The sequence below is a fragment of the Delphinus delphis genome, chromosome X, assembly GCF_949987515.2.
Source record: "Delphinus delphis chromosome X, mDelDel1.2, whole genome shotgun sequence".
NCBI lineage: Eukaryota > Metazoa > Chordata > Mammalia > Artiodactyla > Delphinidae > Delphinus > Delphinus delphis.
In genome coordinates this window covers 12621075-12647750 of record NC_082704.1, presented here as the reverse complement: position 1 = coordinate 12647750, position 26676 = coordinate 12621075, and the positions used below count along the sequence as shown (strand labels likewise).

The window sequence follows — 26676 nt, the reverse complement described above, 5'->3', positions numbered from 1 at the left end:
TTAAAAATGGAGAGAGCTGCACTAGAATTCAACAGTACCACATTTTATTAAGAGGTAAAACTCATAGGCAGACTACCGTTTTAGCAACATTTGTCTACAGTATTTGTATTGGAGGAAAAAGAGGATGGTGGCCTGGCTTCCCACTTATATTCAGGAGAGAATGAAGTCATCTCATCATCTCCTTTGTTCACATTTTTCTAAAGAGACCGTGTCTGGTAATGAGCCATCTCACATCCTCAACCTTGCTTTCAAGCACTGTTGTCTGTAACTGTCACACTACCCAAAGTATAATGTCCATTGAAAAAAAAGAAAAACAAAACAAAACAGTCATTGCCTGAGGGAATTTTTAAATTAGAAAATTCACGGACATTATTTATATCACAAAATGTGATTTTTAAGACAATTAAACATCACTGCTTTAATTCCATGGTTGCTATAATTCAACATTCCTCCCCCCATTGAAACAGTTTTATTATTTTAACTTCCTTTAAAATGCTATCACAGGTAGTTCCTTTAAGAGAAAGCACTAAGATGTTGCAAGAAAGGTGCCAACTGTCCTGCTCCAGTGGATTTAATTGCTAGGCGAAGCAGCACACTTTCTAAGGGTTCCATCTGTGCTGGAACCACTCATATGGGACAAACGGAGGTAGGAAGGCAGACACTCCCTGCTGCCTTTGAGTAAGTTCTGGAGAGCTGAATGGAAACATACACTAAACTCATATTGTTGCAAGTCTTGAGGGTGGCTAAATGCTGACTTTACAAGCTAAATTGACACAGGTGATTAATGAGTCCTTCATTAAATAATGCAAAATTTGTTTGAATGATGATGTACTAAATAGCATTGCCCTTGCTGTGGTTTGATTAGTAGAAATGCTCATCAGGGTGGATGCCTGGGATTCTCTCCCAAATTCACTTGGCTTTTTATTGCTTTCCTCAATCTCAGAAGACCAACTGATGAACTGCGGAGACTGGTTCTTTATTTTTCAGGCCACAGGGCATCTACTGTAAAAGGATAAAAAGGGAAGCAGACAGAGAAGGCTATGTGTTCCCAAACAGAAGGCCTCAGTGGTGAGTCAGAACGCAAACAGTTTGGCAGGCCAACCAACTTCAGAGCAGTACAATCTGATCGAGATGAAATCCACTCAAATACTAAAATGGACTGTGTCCAGACATTGCCTTTGCCTCTCTGACTCCATCTTCACAAGGACAACAGAGTATCCTTTTGCTCAATTAACCTCTGACTAAATTCAGAATAAAACAGATGGTGAGAAGCCATAGAAAAAAGAGGTGGAGGCCTTTTGTACCTCCGTCCTGGGCTATTGATTTTCCAGTAAAATATATTTCCTCCATTTCCTGGAAAGGCTTTAGAGTGAGTTCATTTTTATAACTCTGTTTTCCATAAGGGAACAAGTCATATAAGTCTGAAGAAATTATTTTAAGAGGCTAAAATGCATAAACAAAAGCTGGAAACAGAGATACACCCCATGATAAAGGAAGATTATAATGGCCCCAGGAAACCTTAATCTAAGCAAAACCATCATATTATAGGAATTCTGAGATAAGTATATGCCTGCAAAAACGGGTTCATGTTGGTAAACTCCTAGGAGATGGGTAAAGGTAATACACTACGGTATTTATGTCATACTTGATGTATATGGCAGAAGAGCTCGCCTGTTTACATTCAAGTGCAGTGATCAATTTCACCCCTCCAGGTCCTTGGTTTTCACAAAACAAGCAGCACTCTTGCCCTGTTATGGACAGATTCTGCAAAACAGAGATGGACTCTGAAAACTCTTGTCACCTCCCTGACCTCAGATGGAAGATATGGATGAGTTAGGCAGGAAATGGGTAGGTAAAAAAGAATAGGGGATATAGAGAAGGAATAACTGGATAGATGTGTAAGGTAGTTTAGGCTGGTGGTTTTAAAAAAGGGAGGGTGCACAGAGGTTTTTTAGGGCAGTGAAATTACTCTGAACAACACTGTAATGGTGGATACGTGTCATTATACATTTATCCAAACCCACAGAATGTCCAACACCAAGAGTGAATGGTAATGTAAACTCTGGACTTTGGTGCTAATGATGGGTCAATGTAGGTTCATCAATTGTCACAAATGTCCCACGCTGGTGGGAGATGCTGATCCTGGGGGAGCCTGTGCATGTGTGTGGGTAGGTGGTATACAGGACATCTCCAACCTTTGGATCAATTTTGCTGTGAACCTAGAACTGCTCTAAAAAATAAAGTTTCTTTTAGAAGGGTAGATAAGCACTAGAAACGCAGAGAAAATTCAGGGTGGGAGCAAGTGGGTAAATAGATGAGTGAGAGAGAAAAGGGGGGTAAACAGAAGATGGGTGGCAGAAGCAAGAACTACAGGAGGCTTCCTGGGATTCTGATGTGATTGAACGGGTTTCAGATTTCTTCCCACCTTTCCGACCGCACGGAGGTTCTGGTAAGACATCAGCCACACGTTACAGTAAAGGAGAAGAAAGTTAGAAAAAATAAATAATACTGGCCCTTACTGATTATATTTTCCTATTTGGATGTAGGGAAATGTCACCTCTCACTCTGCAGCTAGATGCTCATCCCCAGAGTTCAGTACAGGCAGACCTCGTTTTATTGCGTTTTGCTTTATTGCGCTTCACGGATACTGTGGGTTTTCCACAAATGGAAGGTTTGTGGCAACCCTGCATCAAGCAAGTCTATTGGCGCCGTTTTTCCAACAGCATTTGCTCACTTCATGTCTCTGTGTCACTTTTGGTAATTCTCGCAATACCCCAAACCTTTTCATTATTATTATATTTGTTATGTGACCAGTGATCTTTGATGTGACTATTGCAAAAAGATTACAACTCGCTGAAGGCTCAGATGTTGGCGAGCATTTTTTAGCAATAAAATTTTTTTAAATAAGGTGTGTCCATTGTTTTTTAAGACAATGCCATTGCACACTTAACAGACTACAGTAAAGTGTAAACATAACTTTTATATGCACTGGGAAAACAAACAACTCATGTAACTCGCTTTATTGTGATGGTCTGGAACTGAACTGGCAATACCTTTGAGGTGTGCCTATATTAGGATTATTGTGAGTCTGGCCTATTTGTGGCAGCACGAGGGACTGCATTCTTACATTGGGCTGCACCAGTTGCAATAAATAAGAATTTCACCCTCCGAGAGGCATTTTGATGGGGATAGAAGAGAACGCAGTCCATTCTGTGACCTGCAGGGACGGACTGCAGGCACGCACATTCTTGCCTGGATGAATGTGCTCACAGGGTTCCCCCTGCCTGATTTCCCTTCCAGCTCTTCTCTGCTTATCTAAGTCCTGACATGGCATCAATCCTCTCTCCCATTCAAACTTTCCCTTTATTGGTTCTCAAATTTTAGTTTAGTGAGTATCAGCTCACCTCGGGGGGGATGGAGAGAAGGGGGCTGAGGGGGTGTTAAAAATGCTGTTTCCTGGGACCTATTGCCAGAGATTCTGATGTAACAAGCCAGATGTGGAGACCAGATATCTGCAGTTTTAACAGTCTCCCTGGGGGCTTTCAAATGCAAAAGATCCCCCAACCACATTTGGAGCAACTCATTTTAGGACAGTTTATAACTTGACATCACTGTCTGCCACGTGGCTTATACCATCATGTCTGTCCTGTCTTCCCAGTGAGACCATGGGTGCCAAGACCTAAGCACTGCATGCAAATTAAGCCTGACAACTAAGCTACATAGATTCCTCTTTCTTTTCTTTTCTTTTTTTTAGTTTTATTGAGGTCTAATTGACAAATAAAAATTGTATATATTCAAGGTATACAACTTGATATTTTGATATATGTATACATTGTGAAATGATCACTACAATCAAGCTAATTAACACATCCATCACCTCTCATAGTTACCATTTTCTATTGTTGTGCTTATTATTAATTTTTTAATCCCTCCTGGCATGTAACATCAACTTACAATAGGCAAAGAGAGCCAATGAGAAGATTATTAGAAAAATAATTCAGAGAAAATGATATGCTTTTCCTCAGTAGTAAGAGAAGTTTAACAAATGGCAGTGAATTCTGAGGACAATGAAGGAAGCAAGGTCAGGAGCAGCAAAAGCCTCTAGGCTGCCATGTCCCTAAAGGATGAGCTAAACTCTCATTCAAAACAACGGGCCAGGAGAGGCCAAGCCTCAGTTAGATGCATTAAACATGCCCCTCTGAAGAAGGCAGGAAGGAAGGAAACTACTTTTTGACATGTACTGTTTACATCATCATTCAGTGCTAAATATTTTGTATTTCATTGATGACTTCCTTTTAATCCAAGGTTTTTTGAGCTTTAAAAAAAAAAAAGCCTCATGGCAGATGCAGGTCTGAGTTGGGTACCCCATGCCACTCGTGATGACACCGGAGAACTTCTAAACATTTCAAAACTGATGTGCCACCAGAAGCATATCGAGGCCTAAATGGGGCTGAAATCAGCAGACAATCCCTTGGAAACCTGAAAAAGGGGAGAGAACGTCTGCAGACTTGCAAATTCCAAGAGGTCTCTATCCTGCCCAAGTTTACAGGATACGACAGTTAATTTTATGTGTCAACTTGTCTGGGTCACGAGGTGCCCAGATTAAATAATATTTCTGGGCATGTCTGTCAGGGTGTTTCCAGATGAGATGAGCCTTTGAATCAGTAGCCTGAGTAAAGCAGATTGCCCTCCCCAATATGTGTAGGCATCATCCAATCTGTTGAGGGCCCATATAGAACAAAAAGGTGGAGGAAGGGAGAATTTGCTCACTCTGCCTGACTTCTTGAGCTGGGACATCAGTCCTCTACCCAAGGACTGGAATTTACACCATTAGCTCTCCTGGTTCTCAGGCCTGTGGACTTGTACCGAACTATACCACCATCTGTCCTGGGTCTTCAGCTTACACATGGCAGATCGTGGGACTTCTCAGCCTCCATAATCACGGGAGCCAATTACTTACAGTAAATCTCTTTATATGGATCCTGTTGGTTCTGTCTCTCTGGAGAACCCTGACTAATACACATGACCAAAATAAAGGAAGCATTTGGACTAGCAAGGACTCGCTGAATGCAAGAGCATAAGAACAGGTCTGGTCAGCGACAGTATTGTCAGGGTCTGAGAATAGAAAAATCTCCATGAAGGAGAAATAATGAAGAATACATAATTTCTGTTTAAAATACACACACACACACACACACACGTCATAGGCAATATATATGTATATATGTGCACACGTGTGCACACACGCACACACGCACACACACACATAGACATCTACCTCAAAGAAAGATTGTCATGAGGTTCACCAAGATGTTAATAGTGATCATCTCTGAGTGGTGGGATTACAGGTGATATTTATTTTCTTCTTTATACTTTTCCTGAACTGTCTGACTTTTTTAAAATCATTGTTTACATAATGTTATGTAGTCAGAAAAGAAATACTTCCTGTTTTAAAAAAAATGAAGTAAAAATTAGTCACTACTGCCCTTATAGTACTAGCAACAGAAAATGTCTACAATTACTGACTCTTAGAGAGGATAAGAGTTAATATAAGATCAGATGGGAAATAAAATTTGTTACATTTTTACCAAAGAAAAAAAGATCAGATGCGGACGTCTTACATGTGGGTGAACTTGATTTTCCAGGTCTCCAAATACTGTGGGTGAGCTAGAATTATTTTGGTTTGTCTAAGGTATTCAACACAGATTGGGAGGGCAATCAGAACACTCAGAACATATTTTGAATTAGTTGCTGCTAAAAATTTGCCTAAATACTCAAAAATGTGAATTAGAAAAAAACACCAACAATCAACCCAAATCCCTTCACATGCATATCTAGTTACAACAACATGTCTAACTGGTCTCAATAATTCAGCAATATTTACACCACAGCTCTACAGTTCCTTCCCAGGCCATCATGGGCTCTCCAAGACCTTCTGTTTTATTAAGTTTGGTTTGAGACAAAATCTATCAAAATTTAAATACATATATATATATTTTGGCTCAACAATTTAACTTCTAGGAATCCACCTCACAGATCTTTTTTTTTTTCACCTCACAGATCTTTATATACTTTGCCAAAGTTACACACACAGGATGTTCACTGCAGAATTGTTTATAATTGCGAGGAACCAGAAATAATGTACATGAACTCCAACAGGAGATGGGTGATAGAAACTACAGTACAGGGGCTTCCCTGGTGGCACAGTGGTTGAGAATCCGCCTGCCAATGCAGGGCACATGGGTTCGAGCCCTGGTCCAGGAAGATCCCACATGCCACGGAGCAACTAAGCCCATGTGCCACAACTACTGAGCCTGCACTCTAGAGCCCACAAGGCACAACTACTGAGCCCGCATGCTGCAACTACTGAAGCCCGCACACCCTAGAGCCCGTGCTCCACAACAAGAGAAGCCACCACAGTGAGAAGCCCATGCACCGCAACAAAGAGTAGCCCCCGCTCGCCATGACTACAGAAAGCCCGCGGGCAGCAAAAAGACTCAACACAGCCAAAAATAAAATTAATTAAAAAATAAAAGAGAAACTACAGTACGTCCAGAGTTGGTATATAGTATATATGGGGTTTACATAACGCCCATAAGAATCACAGAGGTTAGTCTGCCTTGGATAATCCCAGCATTTTAAATTGGTAGACTCAGCAGAGGCAGAGAGAGACTGAAAGCAGAGCGATGGTGTGCTCCAGGTCCGCAGGGAGAAGCAGCTACGGTAACACTTTCACCTACCATTTGACTGTGCCTTTCTGTTAAAAATTAAATCCTTGGGGGTCGCCTGGAAGCTAAAAGTGGTCAGAACCAGAGGCAGGGGGGAATTATGTGAAGGTGGTCAAAAGGTACAAACTTGCAGTTTTAAGATAAATAAGTACCAGGGATGTAATGTACAACATGATAAATACAATTGACTCTGTTGTATGCTCTTCATGACAGTTGTTGAGAGTAAATCCTGAGGAGTTCTCATCACAAGGAAAACATTTTTTTTTTATTTTTTAAATTTTGTAACTCTATGAGATGATGGATATTCAATGACTGATTGGAGTCATCATTTCATGATGTATGTAAGTCACATCAGTATGCTGTACACCTTAAACTTACACAGTGCTGCATGTCAATTATATGTCAATAAAACTGGAAGAAAAAAAGGAAATAGAAGGTAAATAAATAATTGAAAATGATATAATGTTAAGTGACAACTCAGGACACAAATTGTGTATATAGTATGATTGCAACTATGTAATGATATATAGCTATATAGGTGTAGGAAAAAAAGGCATCAAAATACTGCCAGTTTAAAAAGAAAAAGTGATCAGGGATGAAGAGAGAAGGGAGCCTAGCTCTGTTGGGTAACGTTTTAACCTCGGAAATGTAAGAGGACGAACAGTGACAAAATTATCCCCTATGATTATTGTCCAGGTTACCTATGAAGCTCCTACTTGATTCTTCATGCCAACTACTATTCATGTCATCATTACAGAGCAAATGCACTGAAGAATGAAATTCCATTTTTTGAAACCAAATGTATAGAGAGATTTAAAAACTGTTTAGGGACTTCCCTGTCACTCCAGTGATTAGGACTCCACACTTCTACTGCAGGGGGCACGGGTTCGATCCCTGGTCGGGGAACTAAGATCCCACAAGCCGTGTGGTGCGGCCAAAAATAAAATAAAATTGAAAAATAAAAACTGTTTATCCATGGACACATGAAAGGAGCACATAGTACAAATGCACATAGAGCATTGGGTGAAAATTGAAACTGTATTTCAGCTGTGATGGGGAAGATGACAGCGATACTAGACAGGGAGACTTAGCGGTCATGATGACTTGACCTTTCATTGCTGACTGGGCCAAGTCTGGAAAGGAGGCATGGAGGAAAGCAGAGAGTAGATTAAGGAAAAGGATACGATTTCTTTTTCAAATGGGAACTTATTTTGAGTATTGCACATGCCCTATTTATAGCTAATATATTTTGACATATCTGTGCTCAAGCCAGAGCCATCTCATTCCTCCCTCTGTGCCAAAGGGCAGTCTTCCCTTTGGGCTCTCCTCAAGAACAAGGTTGATAATATTTCAGAGGCTATCGTAACTGGTTGATTTGATTCTAAAATAAAATCACAGTATGCAATCACTTAAAACGTATTGCATTAGAGGAACTTGGGAATTCACCTCCTAACTATCTGGTAAGGCTAGATCTAACTGCTAAATTTCCCCATAATGTCTACATATTAGCTGATTTCTCTTTTGCTGCAGTTTAGTAGACCTTGCTCTGAACCTTTGTGCTACCCTTGAATTTCTCAGTACAGTGGTTGTAAAACTTCTAGACATCTGTAACAAGCCTACAAATAAAAGAGCTCCACTGTCATTAGTGGAGACCCTTGCAATGCAACTTTCTCCAGTCTTCCACTGGTGTCGCCTCAACACATCAGTGGTTCTCCATGTAGAGAGTCAAGAAAATTTTTGTTCATCATCTGAACACTCACCACAGTATAATAATTCTTGGTAAGTGGAGTAGTTTCAAATCCTTTGACAGCCTTGGGGGAGAGAGGTCTCTCTGTGAAAAAGACATTTAAATTATGTTAATATTATACAGGTGTAAGATGAACAGTTTATAACATAGGGCAACTAACATACTATAAATATTGTCAAGTGGAAGGCTCAGTGGAAATGTACATTCCCAAATAAGTGAAAGTATAATCTTACTAAACTACAGCTGGTCAAGCTAGAGGTTTGTTTTTTGTTTTTTGTTTTTTTTTTGCGGTACGCGGGCCTCTCACTGTTGTGGCCTCTTCCGTTGCGGAGCACAGGCTCCAGACGCGCAGGCTCCGCGGCCATGGCTCACGGGCCCAGCTGCTCTGCGGCATGTCGGATCTTCCCGGACCGGGGCACGAACCCGTGTCCCCTGCATCGGCAGGCGGACTCTCAACCACTGCGTCACCAGGGAAGCCCTAGACTTTCTTAATGACAGGGTCAAGGCAAGAATTTCAGTTCCAGTTTGGGCTGTTTCTTCACTCCAGTCTGCCTCTCCATTCAACTTATTCAAAACAGATAAGCAAAGCCAATGCTAACCAAATATGTATATTTGTATCTTGTATATGTATAACAAATATGTATATTTGTATCTTGCAACTTACTATACAAGAATAATAGCAGCCATCCTTTCTTAGGGCTGTCTATTGTGCCAAAACCAAAATAATCAGAATCTTGAATACACTGAAAACTAGCAGAAAATTCTTCTTTTATGTATCATTTTAATATCATTATGCTGTGCTATAAAAAGATGCCTTTCTTTTACAAAGTTCATCTTACCCATATATACACTAATATGTATAAAATAGATAACTAATAAGAACCTGCTGTATAAAAAATAAATAAAATAAAATTCAAAAAAAAGAAGCCATTTAGGTTATAGGTTCTCACTACACCTAATACCCTCTCTGAATTTTGCAAAGTGGTATTACTCAGGTACCAAGGGCCTAGAGAAGAAAGAAGATTTGGGAGAATATGCAGCATGTCCCTGCCTCTATACAAGACTTCTTGGTTTCACAGCCAAACACTAAGCTGCTTTAACACCCCCTAAGATTTTATTACATAATTCAAATAATTTTAGTGCCACATCTCTATATGTGGTTTCTGATAAGTTCTATGAGTACGTAAACACACACTTCTGTCATACAGTATTTAAAGAAATATAGTTTATATAATAAATACTATATCTAGTACAATAACCCACAATTTTATTAGAACTGAAAATCCTAAACAGACCTGACTAGTTTTCAGAATATCCTATACTAGCCCCTCTCAAACACCACAGTACTCTGTGGCATATATTTACACTCTAAATGAAATAAATTTAGCGGCTTCCCTGGTGGCGCACTGGTTAAGAATCCTCCTGCCAAAGCAGGGTACATGGGTTCGAGCCCTGGTCTGGGAAAATCCCACATGCCGCAGAGCAACTAAGCCCGTGCGCCACAACTACTGAGCCTGTGCTCTAGAGCTCGTGAGTCACAACTACTGAGCCCACGTGCCACAACTAATGAAGCCCGTGCGCCTAGGGCCCTGCTACACAACAAGAGAAGCCACCGCAAAAAGAAGCCCATGCACTGCAACGAAAAGTAGGCCCGGCTTCCGGGAAGATGGCGGAAGAGTAAGATGCGGAGATCACTTTCCTCCCCACAGATACACCAAAAATACATCTACGCGTGGAACAACTCCTACAGAACACCTACTGAACGCTGGCAGAAGACCTCAGACCTCCCAAAAGGCAAGAAGCCCCCCACATACCTGGGTAGACAAAAGAAAAAAGAATAAACAGAGACAAAAGAATAGGGACGGGACCTGCACCAATGGGAGGGAGCTGTGAAGGAGGAAAAGTTTCCACACACTGGGAAGGCCTTTCGCGGGCGGAGACTGCGGGTGGCGGAGGGGGTAAGCTTCGGAACCACGGAGGAGAGCACAGCAACAGGGGTGCGGAGGGCAAAGCGGAGAGATTCCCGCACAGAGGATCGGTGCTGACCAGCACTCACCAGCCCGAGAGGCTTGTCTGCTCCCCCGCGGGGGCGGGCGGGGCTGGGAGCTGAGGCTCGGGCTTCGGTCGGAGCGCAGGAAGAGGACTGGGGTTGGCGGCGTGAACACAGCCTGCAGGGGTTAGTGCACCACGGCTAGCCGGGAGGGAGACCGGGGAAAAGTCTGGAGCTGCCGAAGAGGCAAGAGACTTTTTCTTGCCTCTTTGTTCCCTGGTGCGCGAGGAGAGGGGATTAAGAGCGCTGCTTAAAGGAGCTCCAGAGACGATCGCGAGCCGCGGCTAAAAGCGCGGACCCCAGAGACGGGCATGAGACGCTAAGGCTGCTGCCGCCGCCACCAAGAAGCCTGTGTGCAAGCACAGGACACTATCCACACCCCCTTCCGGGGAGCCTGTGCAGCCCGCCACTGCCAGGGTCCCGGGATCCAGGGACAACTTACCCGGGAGAACGCACGGCGCGCCTCAGGCCGGTGCAACGTCACGCTGGCCTCTGCCGCCGCAGGCCCGCCCCGCGCTCCGTGCCCCTCCCTCCCCCCGGCCTGAGTGAGTCAGAGCCCCCGAATCAGCGGCTCCTTTAACCCCGTTCTGTCAGAGCGAAGAACAGACGCCCTCCAGCGACCTACACGCACAGGCAGGGCCAAATCCAAAGCTGAGCCCCGGAAGGTGTGGGAACAAGGAAAAGAAAGGGAAATCTCTCCCAGCAGCCGCAGAAGCAGCGGATTAAAGCTCCACAATCAACTTGATGTCTGTGGAAACATCAATACAAAACGAATCATCCCAAATTGAGGAGGTGGGCTTTGAGAGCAAGATTTATGCTGTATAGCTTTGTTTCCACCATTTGTCCTAGCGTTCTATCCGTCCGTTTTTTTTTTGTTTCTTTGTTTTAGTTCTTATTTCTTAATAATTATGTTTTTATTTTAATAACTTTATTATATTTTATCTTACTTTATTTTATTTTACTTTATCTTCTTTCTTTCTTTTTTCCTTCCTTCCCTCCTTCCTTCCTTCCTCCCTCCCTCCCTCCTTTCTTTCTTTCTTTCTTTCGTTCTTTCTTTCTTTCTACTTCTACTAATTCTTTCTTTCTACTTTTTCTCCCTTTTATTCTGAGCCGTGTGGATGAAAGGCTCTTGGTGCTGCAACCAGAAGTCAGTGCTGTGCCTCTGAGGTGGGAGAGCCAACTTCAGGACACTGGTCCACAAGAGACCTCCCAGCTCCACATAATATCAAACAGCGAAAATCTCCCAGAGATCTCCATCTCAACACCAGCACCCAGCTTCACTCAACGACCAGCAAGCTACAGTGCTGGACACCCTTTGCCAAACAACTAGCAAGACAGGAACACAACTGCACCCATTAGCAGAGAGGCTGCCTAAAATCATAATAAGTCCACAGACACCCCAAAACACACCACCAGACGTGGACCTGTGCACCAGAAAGACAAGATCCAGCCTCATGCACCAGAACACAGGCACTAGTCCCCTCCACCAGGAAGCCTACACAACCCACTGAACCAACCTTAGCCACTGGGGAGAGACACCAAAAACAACAGAAACTGCAAGCCTGCAGCCTGCAAAAAGGAGACCCCAAACACAGTAAGATAAGCAAAATAAGAAGACAGAAAAACACACAGCAGATGAAGGAGCAAGATAAAAACCCACCAGACCTAACAAATGAAGAGGAAATAGACAGTCTACATGAAAAAGAATTCAGAATAATGATAGTAAAGATGATCCAAATCTTGGAAATAGAATGGAGGAAATAAAAGAAACATTTAACAAGGACCTAGAAGAACTAAAGATGAAACAAACAACGATGAACAACACAATAAATGAAATAAAAAATACTCTAGAAGGGATCAATAGCAGAATAACTGAGGCAGAAGAATGGATAAGTGACCTGGAAGATAAAATAGTGGAAATAACTACTGCAGAGCAGAATAAAGAAAAAAGAATGAAAAGAACTGAAGACAGTCTCAGAGACCTCTGGGACAACATTAAACGCACCAACATTCGAATTATAGGGGTTCCAGAAGAAGAAGAGTAAAAGAAAGGGACTGAGAAGATATTTGAAGAGATTATAGTTGAAAACTTCCCTAATATGGGAAAGGAAATAGTTAATCAAGTCCAGGAAGCACAGAGAGTCCCATACAGCATAAACCCAAGGAGAAATATGCCAAGACACATATTAATCAAACTGTCAAAAATTAAATACAAAGAAAACATATTAAAAGCAGCAACGGAAAAACAACAAATAACACACAAGGGAATCCCCATAAGCTTAACAGCTGAGCTTTCAGCAGAAACTCTGCAAGCCAGAAGGGAGTGGCAGGACATATTTAAAGTGATGAAGGAGAAAAACCTACAACCAAGATTACTCTACCCAGCAAGGATCTCATTCAGATTTGATGGAGAAATTAAAACCTTTACAGACAAGCAAAAGCTGAGAGAGTTCAGCACCACCAAACCAGCTTTACAACAACTGCTAAAGGAACTTCTCTGGGCAAGCAGCACAAGAGAAGGAAAAGACCTACAATAACGAACCCAAAACAATTAAGAAAATGAGAATAGGAACTTACATATCGATAATTACCTTAAATGTAAATGGACTAATTGCTCCCACCAAAATGCACAGATTGGCTGAATGGATACAAAAACAAGACCCATATATTTGCTGTCTACAAGAGACCCACTTCAGACCTAGAGACACATACAGACTGAAAGTAAGGGGATGGAAAAAGATATTTCATGCAAACGGAAACCAAAAGAAAGATGGAGTAGCAATTCTCATATCAGACAAAATAGACTTTAAAATAAAGACTATTTGAAGAGACAAAGAAGGACACTACATAATGATCAAGGGATCGATCCAAGAAGAAGATATAGTAAATATTTATGCACCCAACATAGGAGCACCTCAATACATAAGGCAAATACTAACAGCCATAAAAGGGGAAATCGACAGTAACACATTCATAGTAGGGGACTTCAACACCCCACTTTCACCAATGGACAGATCATCCAAAATGAAAATAAATAAGGAAACCCAGGCTTTAAATGATACATTAAACAAGATGGACTTAATTGATATTTATAGGACATTCCATCCAAAAACAACAGAATACACATTTTTCTCTAGTGCTCATGGAACATTCTCCAGGATAGAGCATATCGTGGGTCACAAATCAAGCCTTGGTAAATTTAAGAAAATTGAAATTGTTTCAAGTATCTTTTCCGACCACAACGCTATGAGACTAGATATCAATTACAGGAAAAGATCTGTAAAAAATACAAACACATGGAGGCTGAACAATACACTACTTCATAACGAAGTGATCACTGAAGAAATCAAAGAGGAAATAAAAAAATACCTAGAAACAAATGACAATGGAGACAAGACGACCCAAAATCTATGGGATGCAGCAAAAGCAGTTCTAAGAGGGAAGTTTATAGCAATACAATCCTACCTTAAGAAACAGGAAACATCTCGAATAAACAACCTAACCTTGCATCTAAAGCAATTAGAGGAAGAAGAACAAAAAAACCCCAAAGTTAGCAGAAGGAAAGAAATCATAAAAATCAGATCAGAAATAAATGAAAAAGAACTGAAGGAAATGATAGCAAAGATCAATAAAACTAAAAGCTGGTTCTTTGAGAAGATAAACAAAATTGATAAACCATTAGCCAGACTCATCAAGAAAAAAAGGTAGAAGACTCCAATCAATAGAATTAGAAATGAAAAAGAAGTAACAACGGACACTGCAGAAATACAAAAGATCATGAGAGATTACTACAAGCAACTCTATGCCAATAAAATGGACAAGCTGGAAGAAATGGACAAATGATTAGAAATATACAACGTGCCAAGACTGAATCAGGAAGAAATAGAAAATATGAACAGACCAATCACAAGCACTGAAATTGAAACTGTGATTAAAACTCTTCCAACAAACAAAAGCCCAGAACCAGATGGCTTCACAGGCGAATTCTATCAAACATTTAGAGAAGAGCTAACACCTATCCTTCTCAAACTCTTCAAAATATAGCAGAGGGAGGAACACTCCCAAACTCATTCTACGAGGCCACCATCACCTTGATACCAAAACCAGACAAGGATGTCACAAAGAAAGAAAACTACAGGCCAATATCACTGATGAACATAGAAGCAAAAATCCTCAACAAAATATTAGCAAGCAGAATCCAACAGCACATTAAAAGGATCATACACCATGATCAAGTGGGCTTTATTCCAGGAATGCAAGGATTCTTCAATATACGCAAAACAATCAATGTGATAAACCATATTAACAAATTGAAGGAGAAAAAACATATGATCATCTCAATAGATGCAGAGAAAGCTTTTGACAAAATTCAACACCCATTTATGATAAAAACCTGCAGAAAGTAGGCATAGAGGGAACTTACCTCAACATAATAAAGGCCATATATGACAAACCCACAGCCAACATCGTCCTCAATGGTGAAAAACTGAAAGCATTTCCACTAAGATCAGGAAGAACACAAGGTTGCCCACTCTCACCACTATTATTCAACATAGTTTTGGAAGTTTTAGCCACAGCAATCAGAGAAGAAAAGGAAATAAAAGGAATCCAAATCGGAAAAGAATAAGTAAAGCTGTCACTGTTTGCAGATGACATGATACTATACACAGAGAATCCTAAAGATGCTACCAGAAAACCACTAGAGCTAATCAATGAATTTGGTAAAGTAGCAGGATACAAAATTAATGCACAGAAATCTCTGGCATTCCTATACACTAGTGATGAAAAATCTGAAAGTGAAATCAAGAAAACACTCCCATTTACCATTGCAACAAAAAGAATATCTAGGAATAAACCTACCTAAGGAGACAAAAGACCTGTATGCAGAAAATTATAAGACGCTGATGAAAGAAATTAAGATGATACAAATAGATGGAGAGATATACCATGTTCTTGGATTGGAAGAATCAACATTGTGAAAATGACTCTACTACCCAAAGCAATCTACAGATTCAATGCAATCCCTATCAAACTACCACTGGTATTTTTCACAGAACTAGAACAAAAAAATTTCACAATTTGTATGGAAACACAAAAGACCCCGAACAGCCAAAGCAATCTTGAGAACGAAAAACGGAGCTGGAGGAATCAGGCTCCCTGACTTCAGACTATACTACAAAGCTACAGTAATCAAGACAGTATGATACTGGCACAAAAACAGAAAGATAGATCAATGGAACAGGATAGAAAGCCCTGAGATAAACCCATGCACATATGGTCACCTTATCTTTGATAAAGGAGGCAGGAATGTACAGTGGAGAAAAGACAGCCTCTTCAATAAATGGTGCTGGGAAAACTGGACAGGTACATGTAAAAGTATGAGATTAGATCACTTCCTAACACCATACACAAAAATAAGCTCAAAATGGATTAAAGACCTAAATGTAAGGCCAGAAACTATCAAACTCTTAGAGGAAAACATAGGCAGGACACTCTATGACATGAATCACAGCAAGATCCTTTTTGACCCACCTCCTAGAGAAATGGAAATAAAAACAAAAATAAACAAATGGGACCTAATGAAACTTCAAAGCTTTTGCCCAGCAAAGGAAACCATAAACAAGACCAAAAGTCAACCCTCAGAATGGGAGAAAATATTTGCAAATGAAGCAACTGACAAAGGATTAATCTCCAAAATTTATAAGCAGCTCATGCAGCTCAAAAACAAAAAAACAAACAACCCAATCCAAAAATGGGCAGAAGACCTAAATAGACATTTCTCCAAAGAAGATATACAGACTGCCAACAAACACATGAAAGAATGCTCAACTTCATTAATCATTAGAGAAATGCAAATCAAAACTACAATGAGATATCATCTCACACCAGTCAGAATGGCCATCATCAAAAAATCTAGAAATAATAAATGCTGGAGAGGGTGTGGAGAAAAGGGAACCCTCTTGCACTGTTGGTGGGAATGTAAATTGATACAGCCACTATGGAGAACAGTATGGAGGTTCCTTAAAAAACTACAAATAGAACTACCATATGACCCAGCAATCCCACTACTGGGCATATACCCTGAGAAAACCGTAATTCAAAAAGAGTCATGTACCAAAATGTTCATTGCAGCTCTAGTTACAATAGCCCGGAGATGCAAACAACCTAAGTGTCCATCATCGGATGAATGGATAAAGAAGATGTGGCACATATATACAATGGAATATTACTCAGCCATAAAAAGAAAAGAAATTGAGCTATTTCTAATGAGGTGGATAGACCTAGAGTCTGTCCTGCAGAGTGAAGTAAGTCAGAAATAGAAAGACAAATACCATATGCTAACACATATATATGGAGTTTAAGAAAAAATATGTCATGAAGAACCTAGGGGTAAGACAGCAATAAAGACACAGACCTACTAGAGAATGGACTTGAGGATATGGGGAGGGGGAAGGGTAAGCTGTGACAAAATGAGAGAGTGGCATGGACATATATACACTACGAAACGTAAGGTAGATAGCTAGTGGGTAGCAGCTGCATAGCACAGGGAGATCAGCTCGGTGCTTTGTGACCGCCTGGAGGGGTGGGATAGGGAGGGTGGGAGGGAGGGAGATGCAAGAGGGAAGAGATATGGGAACATATGTATATGTATAACTGATTCACTTTGTTATAAAGCAGAAACTAACACACCATTGTAAAGCAATTATATTCCAATAAAGATGTAAAAAAAAAAGAAAAAAGAAATGTAGCCCCCACGAGCTGCAACTAGAGAAAGCCCGCATGCAGCAACGAAAACCCAACACAGCCAAAAATAAATAAATAAATAAAATCTATTTAAAAAAAAGAAACCACTTAATAAAAATACAAGACAGCGATCATAAATGCTTAACAGTGTCACTACAGACTGTCTTCCCTACCCTCATTTTCTCCTTTGCTTCATTTTGTTTTATGTTCCATTTTTATCTTGCTATATTGTATGCTGCTTTAAACTCTTTCTGGGGACTTCCCTGGTGGCGCAGTGGTTAAGAATCCACCTGCCAATGCAGGGGACATGGGTTCGAGCCGTGGTCCGGGAAGATCCCACATGCTGCAGAGCAACTAAGCCCGTGCGCCACAACTCCTGAGCCTGCACTCTAGAGGTCGCAAGCCACAACTACCAAGCCCGTGTGCCACAACTACTGAAGTCCATGTGCATAGAGCCTGTGCTCTGCAACAAGAGAAGCCACTGCAATGAGAAGCCATGCTCCACAACAAAGAGAAGCCCCCGCTCACTGCAACTAGAGAGAGCCCACACACAGCAACGAAGAACGAATGCAGCCAAATAAATAAATAAAATTAATTAATTTTAAACCAACTCTTTCTGATGTATGGTGGAGTATAAATAACCAAATATTATCATCAGGACTTGATTTTTTTTCTTTTTAAAAACAATATTTTCTAGTTTTATATCTATTACATTCCTACCCTAAAAAATGCAAACTATAGAAAAGAAAAACCAACAATTAACCCATCACCCAGAGCTAACCATCATCCAGAGTAACATTTTGAAGTACGTCTTCCCATTCTTTTTTTTTTTGCTATTAAAATAGATTTTTTTTTATTGGGGTATAGTTGTTTTACAATGTTGTGTTAGTTTCTACTGTACAGCGAAGTGAAGTAGAGTTCCCCGTGCTATACAGCAGGTTCTCGTTAGTTACCTATTTTATACATATTAGTGTTCCCATTCTTTTTATACATGTGTTTGTGAACACACACACACAAACACACATAGATCTTTCTTACTTCACCTACAGCTTTGTAATCCTCCTATGACAACATTATTTCATGAACATTTTCCCATTTAACCTTAATTTCTAATTTTTATTATATTTTAAATATCCCTTATGTTTATTTGGCACTTAACTGCTTTTAAGACATTTTATTTGATCTTTACAACTACCCTGTAAGGCAGAGATGATCTCGTTTTGTAGAGGAGGTCACTAGGGTGCAGGAAAGTGACGTCAGCTGCTTAAGGGCATGAATTTGGGAAATGGCAGAGCCAAGACTGAAGCCCTGGTGTGTCTTGACAAAAGCCTGTGCTCCTAACCAACAGGACGTCCAGAGATGAAGCTACTGAAGGGCCCGGTCAATGGCATGAGCAGTAGTTCCCCCCGGAGTTCAGAGGGATTATCAATTTGATCTGGGATGGTCAGAGAAGACCTTGCTGGGCAGGGGGTACTTGATCTGTCCCTGGAGGGGGGCTAGAATTCAAATAGGCAGAGAAGAGAGTAGAGAGTTTCCTAGGCAGGGAAGATGCCAGAAGCACAGCTGTAGAAATGGCAATGCTCAAGGCAGTACTGTTCCTGTGACAGTGAACTGTCCAGCTGGGCCGGGCTGGGTAAAGTGTAAATAAAACAAAAAGGCAACAATGAGGGCCAAATCTGGCACTCCTCAATGCCCCAAAACTGGGGCATAACCAGGTTTGGAAAGCTTCATGCAACTTCAAGGTCTGCCTGGATCCACATGGTGGCTTCACAAGGCTTTACTGGGTAAATTTGAGCAATGCAGAGCCACCCAGCCTATTACTTGAGATTGCAAATGACAGAGTCAGGAATTGAACCCAAGTATTGTACTGCCCAGCATGGTGTTCCCCCCAGCACACCATGGTTTTGCACTCGTAGGCATATTCAAAATCGACAGTTACCAAATTCTTTCTGGTTTTTATTAGGCAAGTTTTCTACAATGTACCCTTAATGCTACTCAGAATTCGGTTGTTTTGTGCAATTATGATGTAAACCAGTCTTGATAAAAATGAAACGTTCTAGAGAAACCAGCAAGATGTGACCACCTTTTGAAAGCAAGGCCAAAAGGAAGGGTAAACAGTAATGGAGAGCCTGCCAAGACAGAAGAGGAAAGGAAGGGCCACAGAAACTGGTCACTGTAACTGAAAAAAAATGTTAACTATGTGAAGTAGAACAGAGAAACATGAATTGAAAGAAAACAGTGGCTGCCATAGAGATTCCTGGGTGGCTGAACAAGATGCAAAAAGAGCTGGTGCTTTGATAAGATCAATAAAATTGTTAACAAGGATTTACTGTAGGACTTCCCTGGTGGCGCAGTGGTTAAGAATTCGCCTGCCAATGCAGGGGAAAAGGGTTTGAGCCCTGGTCCGAGAAGATCCCACATGCCACAGAGCAACTAAGCCAGTGCGCCACAACTACTGAGCCTGCGTGCTGCAACTACTGAAGACTGCGCCTAGAGCCCGTGCTCTGCAACAAGAGAAGCCACTGCAACGAGAAGCCCGCACACCGCAAGGAAGAGTGGCCCCCGCTCGCCGCAACTAGAGAAAGCCCGCACACAGCAACAAAGACCCAACACAGCCATAAATAAATAAATGAATAAAATATATATTTAAAAAAGGATTTACTGTATAGTACAGGGAACTATATTCAATATATTGTAATAACCTATAACAGAAAAGAATCGAAAAAAAGAATATAGATATATATACATATAACCAAATCACTTTGCTGTACACCTGAAACTAACACAATATTGTAAATCAACTACACTTCAATAAAAAAAATATTACAGCGAAAAAAATTTTTAATAAAATAAAATTGTCAAACCTCTAGCAAGACTGACAGAGGAAAAAAGAGAGAACACACAAATTACCAATAGGAGGAATGAAGTAGGGGATATCATTACAGACTCTGGAGATGCCCAAAAGATAATAAAGAAATACCATGAACAACTTAAAACACATAAATTTGATAATTAGGTATGAAATGGAGCAATTCCTCAGAAAACCAAAACTACCACAGTTCACCCAATATTAAATACACCATTTGAATAGCCTTATAATTATTCTGGAAATTGAAGTTATAAATTTAAAACTGTGGAAAAAAGAAATCTCCAGGCCCATATGGTTTCAGTGGAGAGTTCTACCAAATGTTTAAGGAAGAAGCCATAGCAATTATTCCCAATCTCTTACAGAAAATAAAGAGAAGGGATCACTTTCCAATTCATTTTATAAAGTCACTATTAATTACACTGACACCAAAACCAGACAAAGACAGTACAAAAAAGAAAACCGCTGACCCATACCCCTCATGAATTTCGATGCAAAAAACGATAACAAAGAATTAGCAAACAGAATTCAGTGATATTTTAAAAGAATTGTATACCATAGAATTCATCTCATGGATGTTGGTTAAATATTCAAAAATCAATCAATGAAACCCATGGTATTAATAGTCTAAAAAGAAAAATCACATGATAATAGCAATCGATGCAGCAAAAGCACAGGACAAAATTCAACACCCATTCAAGAAAAAAAAACTTCCAGAAAAAAAAAGGAATAAAGAGGAACTTCTCCAACTCAATAAAGAGCATCTATGAAAACCCTACAGCTAGCATCTTAACTAGCAGTGAAAGACCTAAGGCTGAATACCTTCCCCCTAAGATCAGGAACAAGACAAGGATGCCTGCTCTCACCACTCTCACTCAGCGTAGCGCTAGAAGCTCTGGCTGTCCCTGCAGCCTTGGTGTAGGATGGGGAATCAATACAAAGAGAAGAAGGAAGACAGATTTGGAAGGACAACCTTAGAAAGTCTTTAAAAATGTAGTCCTGGGCTTCCCTGGTGGCGCAGTGGTTGAGAGTCTGCCTGCCAATGCAGGGGACACGGGTTCGTGCCCCGGTCCTGGAAGATCCAACATGCCGTGGAGCAGCTGGGCCCGTGAGCCATGGCCACTGAGCCTGCGCGTCCGGAGCCTGTGCTCCGCAACGGGAGAGGCCACAACAGTGAGAGGCCCGCGTACCGAAAAAAAAAAAAAATGTAGTCCTTGCAAACAACTGGCCCCATGAAAAAAATTCAAGGGGTGGATGCAAAGAAAAACACCAGCACTAGGTTTCAGTGACAGTTTCTTGCCTCTTGTACCTCCTTTGCCCTCCACCACTGCCTACTCCCGCCACGTGCAGTCCTAGCTGAAACGCACCCTCGGCAACACGCAGAGAAGGAATAAGAATGTGGACGTTCAGAGGAGACAAGTCCAGTCCCTGGGGGTGGTTCAAAGTGACAGGAGGGGAGAAAAATTTGTCACCCCAAAATGTCTCTTTGGCATGTGGATTATTTTGAGCTGAAAACAATCAAGGCTCTAAAGACTCAGGAAGTCTTTCTTTTCACCACCCCCTTAGCTGGCTAGAGAATTTAGGTAGAGGGCCTGTTCCTGGAACAGAGCTATCAGCAGAGACATATGCAAAGAACGTGTGCTGGGTATGAGGGGGGCAACTCTCAGAGATCAGAGTCCACTCTGTGTCCCACTGTCTCTGTCTGGCCCAGCAAACGTTTATTTACCAAACATTTGCTTTTCCATCTCTATGTCAATTGCCCTCCCGCCCCTTTGAAGTCCCAAACCCCTACCCCCAACATCCTCTTTTGTCTTTAGCTGAAGTTGGTATTTAAGGTGAGGGTTTCACCATTTTGGCGACTTATTCAGTTCTCCTGGGTCTCTCCCATGTATACTTGTTATTAAACTTGGATTTCCTCCTGTTAATATCTCATATTGGCTTAGTTCTCAGACCAGACAGAAGAACCAAGAAGGGTTAGAGGAAAATTTCTTCCTCCCTGATATGACCTAACATGAAAACATAAACCTTTTACATGGTGTTTCTAAGGCCATTAAAAAACTGGTCAATTCAATTCAATCAGTGGAAAAAAAAATCAGTCAACGTAGTGAAGAATTCAAAGGGCTTATTGTGGTGGCCTCTCCCGTTGCGGAGCACAGGCTCTAGGTGCGCAGGCCTCAGCAGCTGTGGCACGTGGGCTCAGTAGTTGTGGCGCACGGGCTTAGTTGCTCCGCAGCATGTGGGATCTTCCCAGACCAGGGCTCAAACCCGTGTCCCCTGCATTGGCAGGCGGATTCTCAACTACTGTGCCACCAGGGAAGCCCAACCCTCCTACTTCTGATGTAAAGATCCCTTTCCCATTAACTCTCGATTCATTCCCCTCCCTTGCTGAGGTACAGATTCCTATGCCTGTTGGTGGTGACAGGTCAAAAAGAAATCTAGTGATAACTAGCTTTCTCTGGACATGAAGCATCTATGTGATACACCCAGAAGATTAAAACAGGAAGTCTAAATATAAAGCCCAATCCTAGTTTTGGATTTTAATAAGTAGGAAGAGTCATTTCTTAATCTGCCTTAATACAAATTTAATTAGCCATCTACCTAATCCCCTCACTTGACATCTATATTTACCTGAAAAGAAGAAGTTTTAGAAGGATTTAATGATCCCTTAACTGAATCAGTTGCAGAAAACAGAACTTGCTTAAAATATCTGCTCCAATCATACTTCCTCAATATTTTCTTGGCATGGACATTTTGCCAGGAAAATTTTAATGCAAAGTCCTGACAAAACATGTAGCCTCTCTCGGTAACAAAGACACAAATAAAAAAAGAGATATAGGGACTTCCCCGGTGGCACAGTGGTTAAGAATCTGCCTGCCAATGCAGGGGACACAGGTTTGAGCCCTGGTTTGGGAAGATCCCACATGCCGCGGAGTCACTAAGCCCATACGCCACAACTACTGAGCCTGCGTGCCACAACTACTGAAGCCCATGTGCCTAAAGCCTGTGCTCCACAACAAGAGAAGCCACCGCAATGAGAAGACCGCACACCGCAACAAAGAGTAGCCCCCGCTCACCGCAACTAGAGAAAGCCCACATGCAGCAACGAAGACCCAACACAGCCAAAAATAAATAATTAATTAAATTTTTAAAAAGAGAGAGATATAATTTACTACCTTACTGATGTAGTGGCAGACATGACTTTGATGTATAAACAAGTTTATTTACAAGTTACCACTGATTTTGAAGAAAAGGACTGAAAATTGGATAAATGGCTAGTTTTCTTATTTATAATGTATCTGACTCAAATGAAATAAAGGAGCAAGGGCCCTTAATATATCTTCTGTAGTTTATATAATGACTAAGTTATTCATACAAGTATTTTTCATGAAGATTCTTGAAAAAATATTTTTAGTCAAAATCGGGTTTACTTTTCTCATGTAACAAGAAATTGACTGGTAACAAGGGCTTCCTAATGTTACCAGTGTCCGGGTTCCATCATCCTTGGTGAGAGGCTTTTATCATCATGGTCACAAAAACCTACTCTATCTTCAGTCTTAAGCTCATGTTGAAAGGTGTGTGTGTGTGTGTGTGTGTGTGTGTGTGTGTGTGTGTGTGTGTGTGTAAAACATTATACTCAAATATTCTATTTCTTAACTTTCTACACTATTACACTGGTGGTTCTGTAGGTCCTCAGAAATCAACCTCCTCCTGAAGAGAGGAAGAAGATGTCCCCAGGGCTTCGGCCATAATTATCTCTAGACAAAAGTTATAGTAGAATCTAAAACGTAAAAGGCCACTCCCCAAGGGCAAACTTCCAGAGCATGAAGTGCTCTTGTCAAGGGAAGAAAACACTGCACAGCTCTCCACGGCATAGCCATCTGCAGGGTTAAGGGCTGTCTGGGGCTAGGGTTGCTTCATTTGGTTTCTAAGACAATCCTAAAGAACCTGTAGTATCAGCCTGAATGGTACCCCAGGCTACCATGAACAAGTATGTCAGAAGTCCTGACTACTTGAGTGACCTCAGTATTACACATCTGCCCCAATAGTAAGCAGATGGTTCCACGCCTGATTCAACTTCATAAAGGACCCAGAAGTTGTATGGCGGAGGAGTTTAAAACTCCAATTTGAAGGTTTCGTTTCTTTGAGCTAGGCATTTAACTTAGAAATCATTTTTTTAACTCTTTAAAAATAAATTTTCTTTCCTGAGCTTACATAGCAGTATGGACTTCGTGGAAAGAAATTCCAAAGTTGACAAGTATTTTCTAGACCAAGCATAAAACAGCACAACATTGAATTTATATTGTCCTTCAGCAGCATCCTAGGTGGGTTTTGGCCTGCTTACTGTTTTGTGGAGGCAAGACTTGGGTGGGAAAGAATTCAAGTCAGCAAAGACCTGACACCTACTTTCCCAGCAAGACCTTTGCGTTACACCTAGCTCATCTCTTCCACGGTCCCCTAAACTCGCTCTGCTCACCTACCACAGCTCTTTCAAGGTTTTTGATCTCCCCAACCAATCACTACAACTTAGATTGTCCTTCTGGGCCTATCCATACAGTCTCCGTGTCTTTGAGGGTTCAGCTCAAGCCCTATCTCCTCCAGGAAGCCTCTCCCGACCTCTCCAGCCACCGTGTTCTCTCTGTCCACTGATGATCTGCTATGTATCTGACCCTTCATCATCCACCACTTCATACTGTCCATTGTCAGTTTCCATTGTCAGTTTCATCTGCAGCTCTTCTCTCTCTCCCGTGCTCCGAATCCATACTGCCAACCTGCTAGAAATCTTCAGAATGATGACTCGCTGGCGCCTCCACTCAACATGTCCAAAACAACTCATCATCTTCAGTACCAATTACCCCCCCAGCACGCACGCACACGCACGCGCACACACACACCCTTCTCCCATCTTCTCTATTAATGGAGTTCAGCATGTATGTCTAAAGCACTGCATTAGGCACTATGGAGATAGGAAGGTATACAAAGATGAATAATTTCCCTTTGACCTACATGTCAGGATGAGTTAGGCACCCCTCTTCTGCTCACCAGTCTCCAGAGTACCCTGTATTTGGAAGTTATCATTCAATATGCTAATGAGATCTTCCCCTCACTAGACTATGAACACCATGAGGGCAAGGGGCATGCCTTAGGTTTCTGTGCCTGACCGGTGCCCAGGCCAGAGACTGATAGCCTAGTCCTCTGCTGGCTGGCTAGGTGGATGACATCACATGCCCTTAAGGAGCTCACCACCAAGCTGGACCCCTAGACTTGGCGTCATGCTCACCTCTTCCCTTTTCCTCATAGCTGATTATCAGCCAGTTTTCTTGATTCTATTTTCACAATATCTACTGCATCCATCCACTTTCTCTTCCTCTCCACTGTCGCCAAAGTCACCCATGCCACTATCTGGATTGCTGGGACCTCAGCAGTAGTCTTCACTGGTTTCCCCACATCCTCATTGGTTATCCCCACCACTTCCCTGCCATCCAGCCCCAACACCACCACTAGAAAGATGTCCCTAAACCACATGCAACCCCCTGCTTACAGCTTGTCATTGACACCCTTCTTAATATAGGTCCAGCTCAAGGCCCCACCCCTTCACTTCACTCACCAGACCCTCAGCCCAAATCCTCCTACCACCCACTCCATGCTTCCCTACTTCCCGGCTTTAACTTAGTGACTCCTTCTAACCTTCTGCCCATCATAAGCCTCTTTTCATCATTCAAGAACCAAATCAAGTGCTTTTTTCCTCTGAGGTTATTGTTAATCACATCGTTTCTTTACTCCTCCAACAGCTTTGTACGTAGAGCTTTGTCTGTGTGACTCTGTCCTATCCTGTCACGGTTGGTTGTGTACACACCTATCTTGACTACTAGACTGTAAGCTCCTTGGGGGCAGGGTCCATGAGGACAGATTTTTATAGCCCCCTCCCCACCAAGTACCCAGGAGATGCTCAATGAACAAGCTAGACAGAATTGAATGACCTTTTGATCCCTGGTCCGAGAAGATCCCACATGCCTCAGAGCAGCTAAGCCTGTGCGCCACAACTACTGAGCCTGTGCTCTAGAGCCTGCAAGCCACAACTACTGACCTGCGTGTCACAACTACTGAAGCCCACATGCCTAGAGCCCACGCTCTGCAATGAAGAGTAGCCCCCACTCGCCGCAACGAGAGAAAGCCCGCACATAGCAACGAAGACCCAATGCAGCAGAAAATAAATAAATTTATTTTTTAAAAAGAGAATTGAATGAAGTGCCCCACAATATTCATTGATTTTACAAATATTTACTGAGCCCAACAACACAGAAAAAACATCTCTGCCCTTGTGGTACTTACATTCTAATGGTTGGATACAGATGGTAAATGAAATAAATAAGTAAATGTACACTATGTTAGATAGAAAGAAATGGTAAACAAAAACCTACAAAAGGGAAGGGGGATAGGGGCAGTGGGAATAGGGTTCAATTTTCTCCTGGGTGACCGGGGAAGGTGCTACCCTGAAGCCAATGAGTGAGCAAAGACCTGAAGTAGGTAAGGGAACCAGCCG

The 26676-nt window shown here is 41.7% G+C and overlaps 2 protein-coding genes across 3 annotated transcripts in view; one reads left to right on the top strand and one right to left on the bottom strand.

The window, feature by feature from the left end:
• The window catches only part of LOC132418498 (N-alpha-acetyltransferase 11-like), a 581283-nt gene that overhangs the window by 431307 nt on the left and 123300 nt on the right, over positions 1-26676 (top strand). The window lies entirely within an intron of this gene.
• The window catches only part of ARHGEF6 (Rac/Cdc42 guanine nucleotide exchange factor 6), a 119058-nt gene that overhangs the window by 54276 nt on the left and 38106 nt on the right, over positions 1-26676 (bottom strand). For both annotated transcript variants that reach the window (XM_060002341.2, XM_060002342.1), the window contains one exon: positions 8489-8559. In XM_060002341.2, the coding sequence (XP_059858324.1) occupies positions 8489-8559 (71 nt within the window). The remainder of the gene's footprint in view (positions 1-8488; positions 8560-26676) is intronic.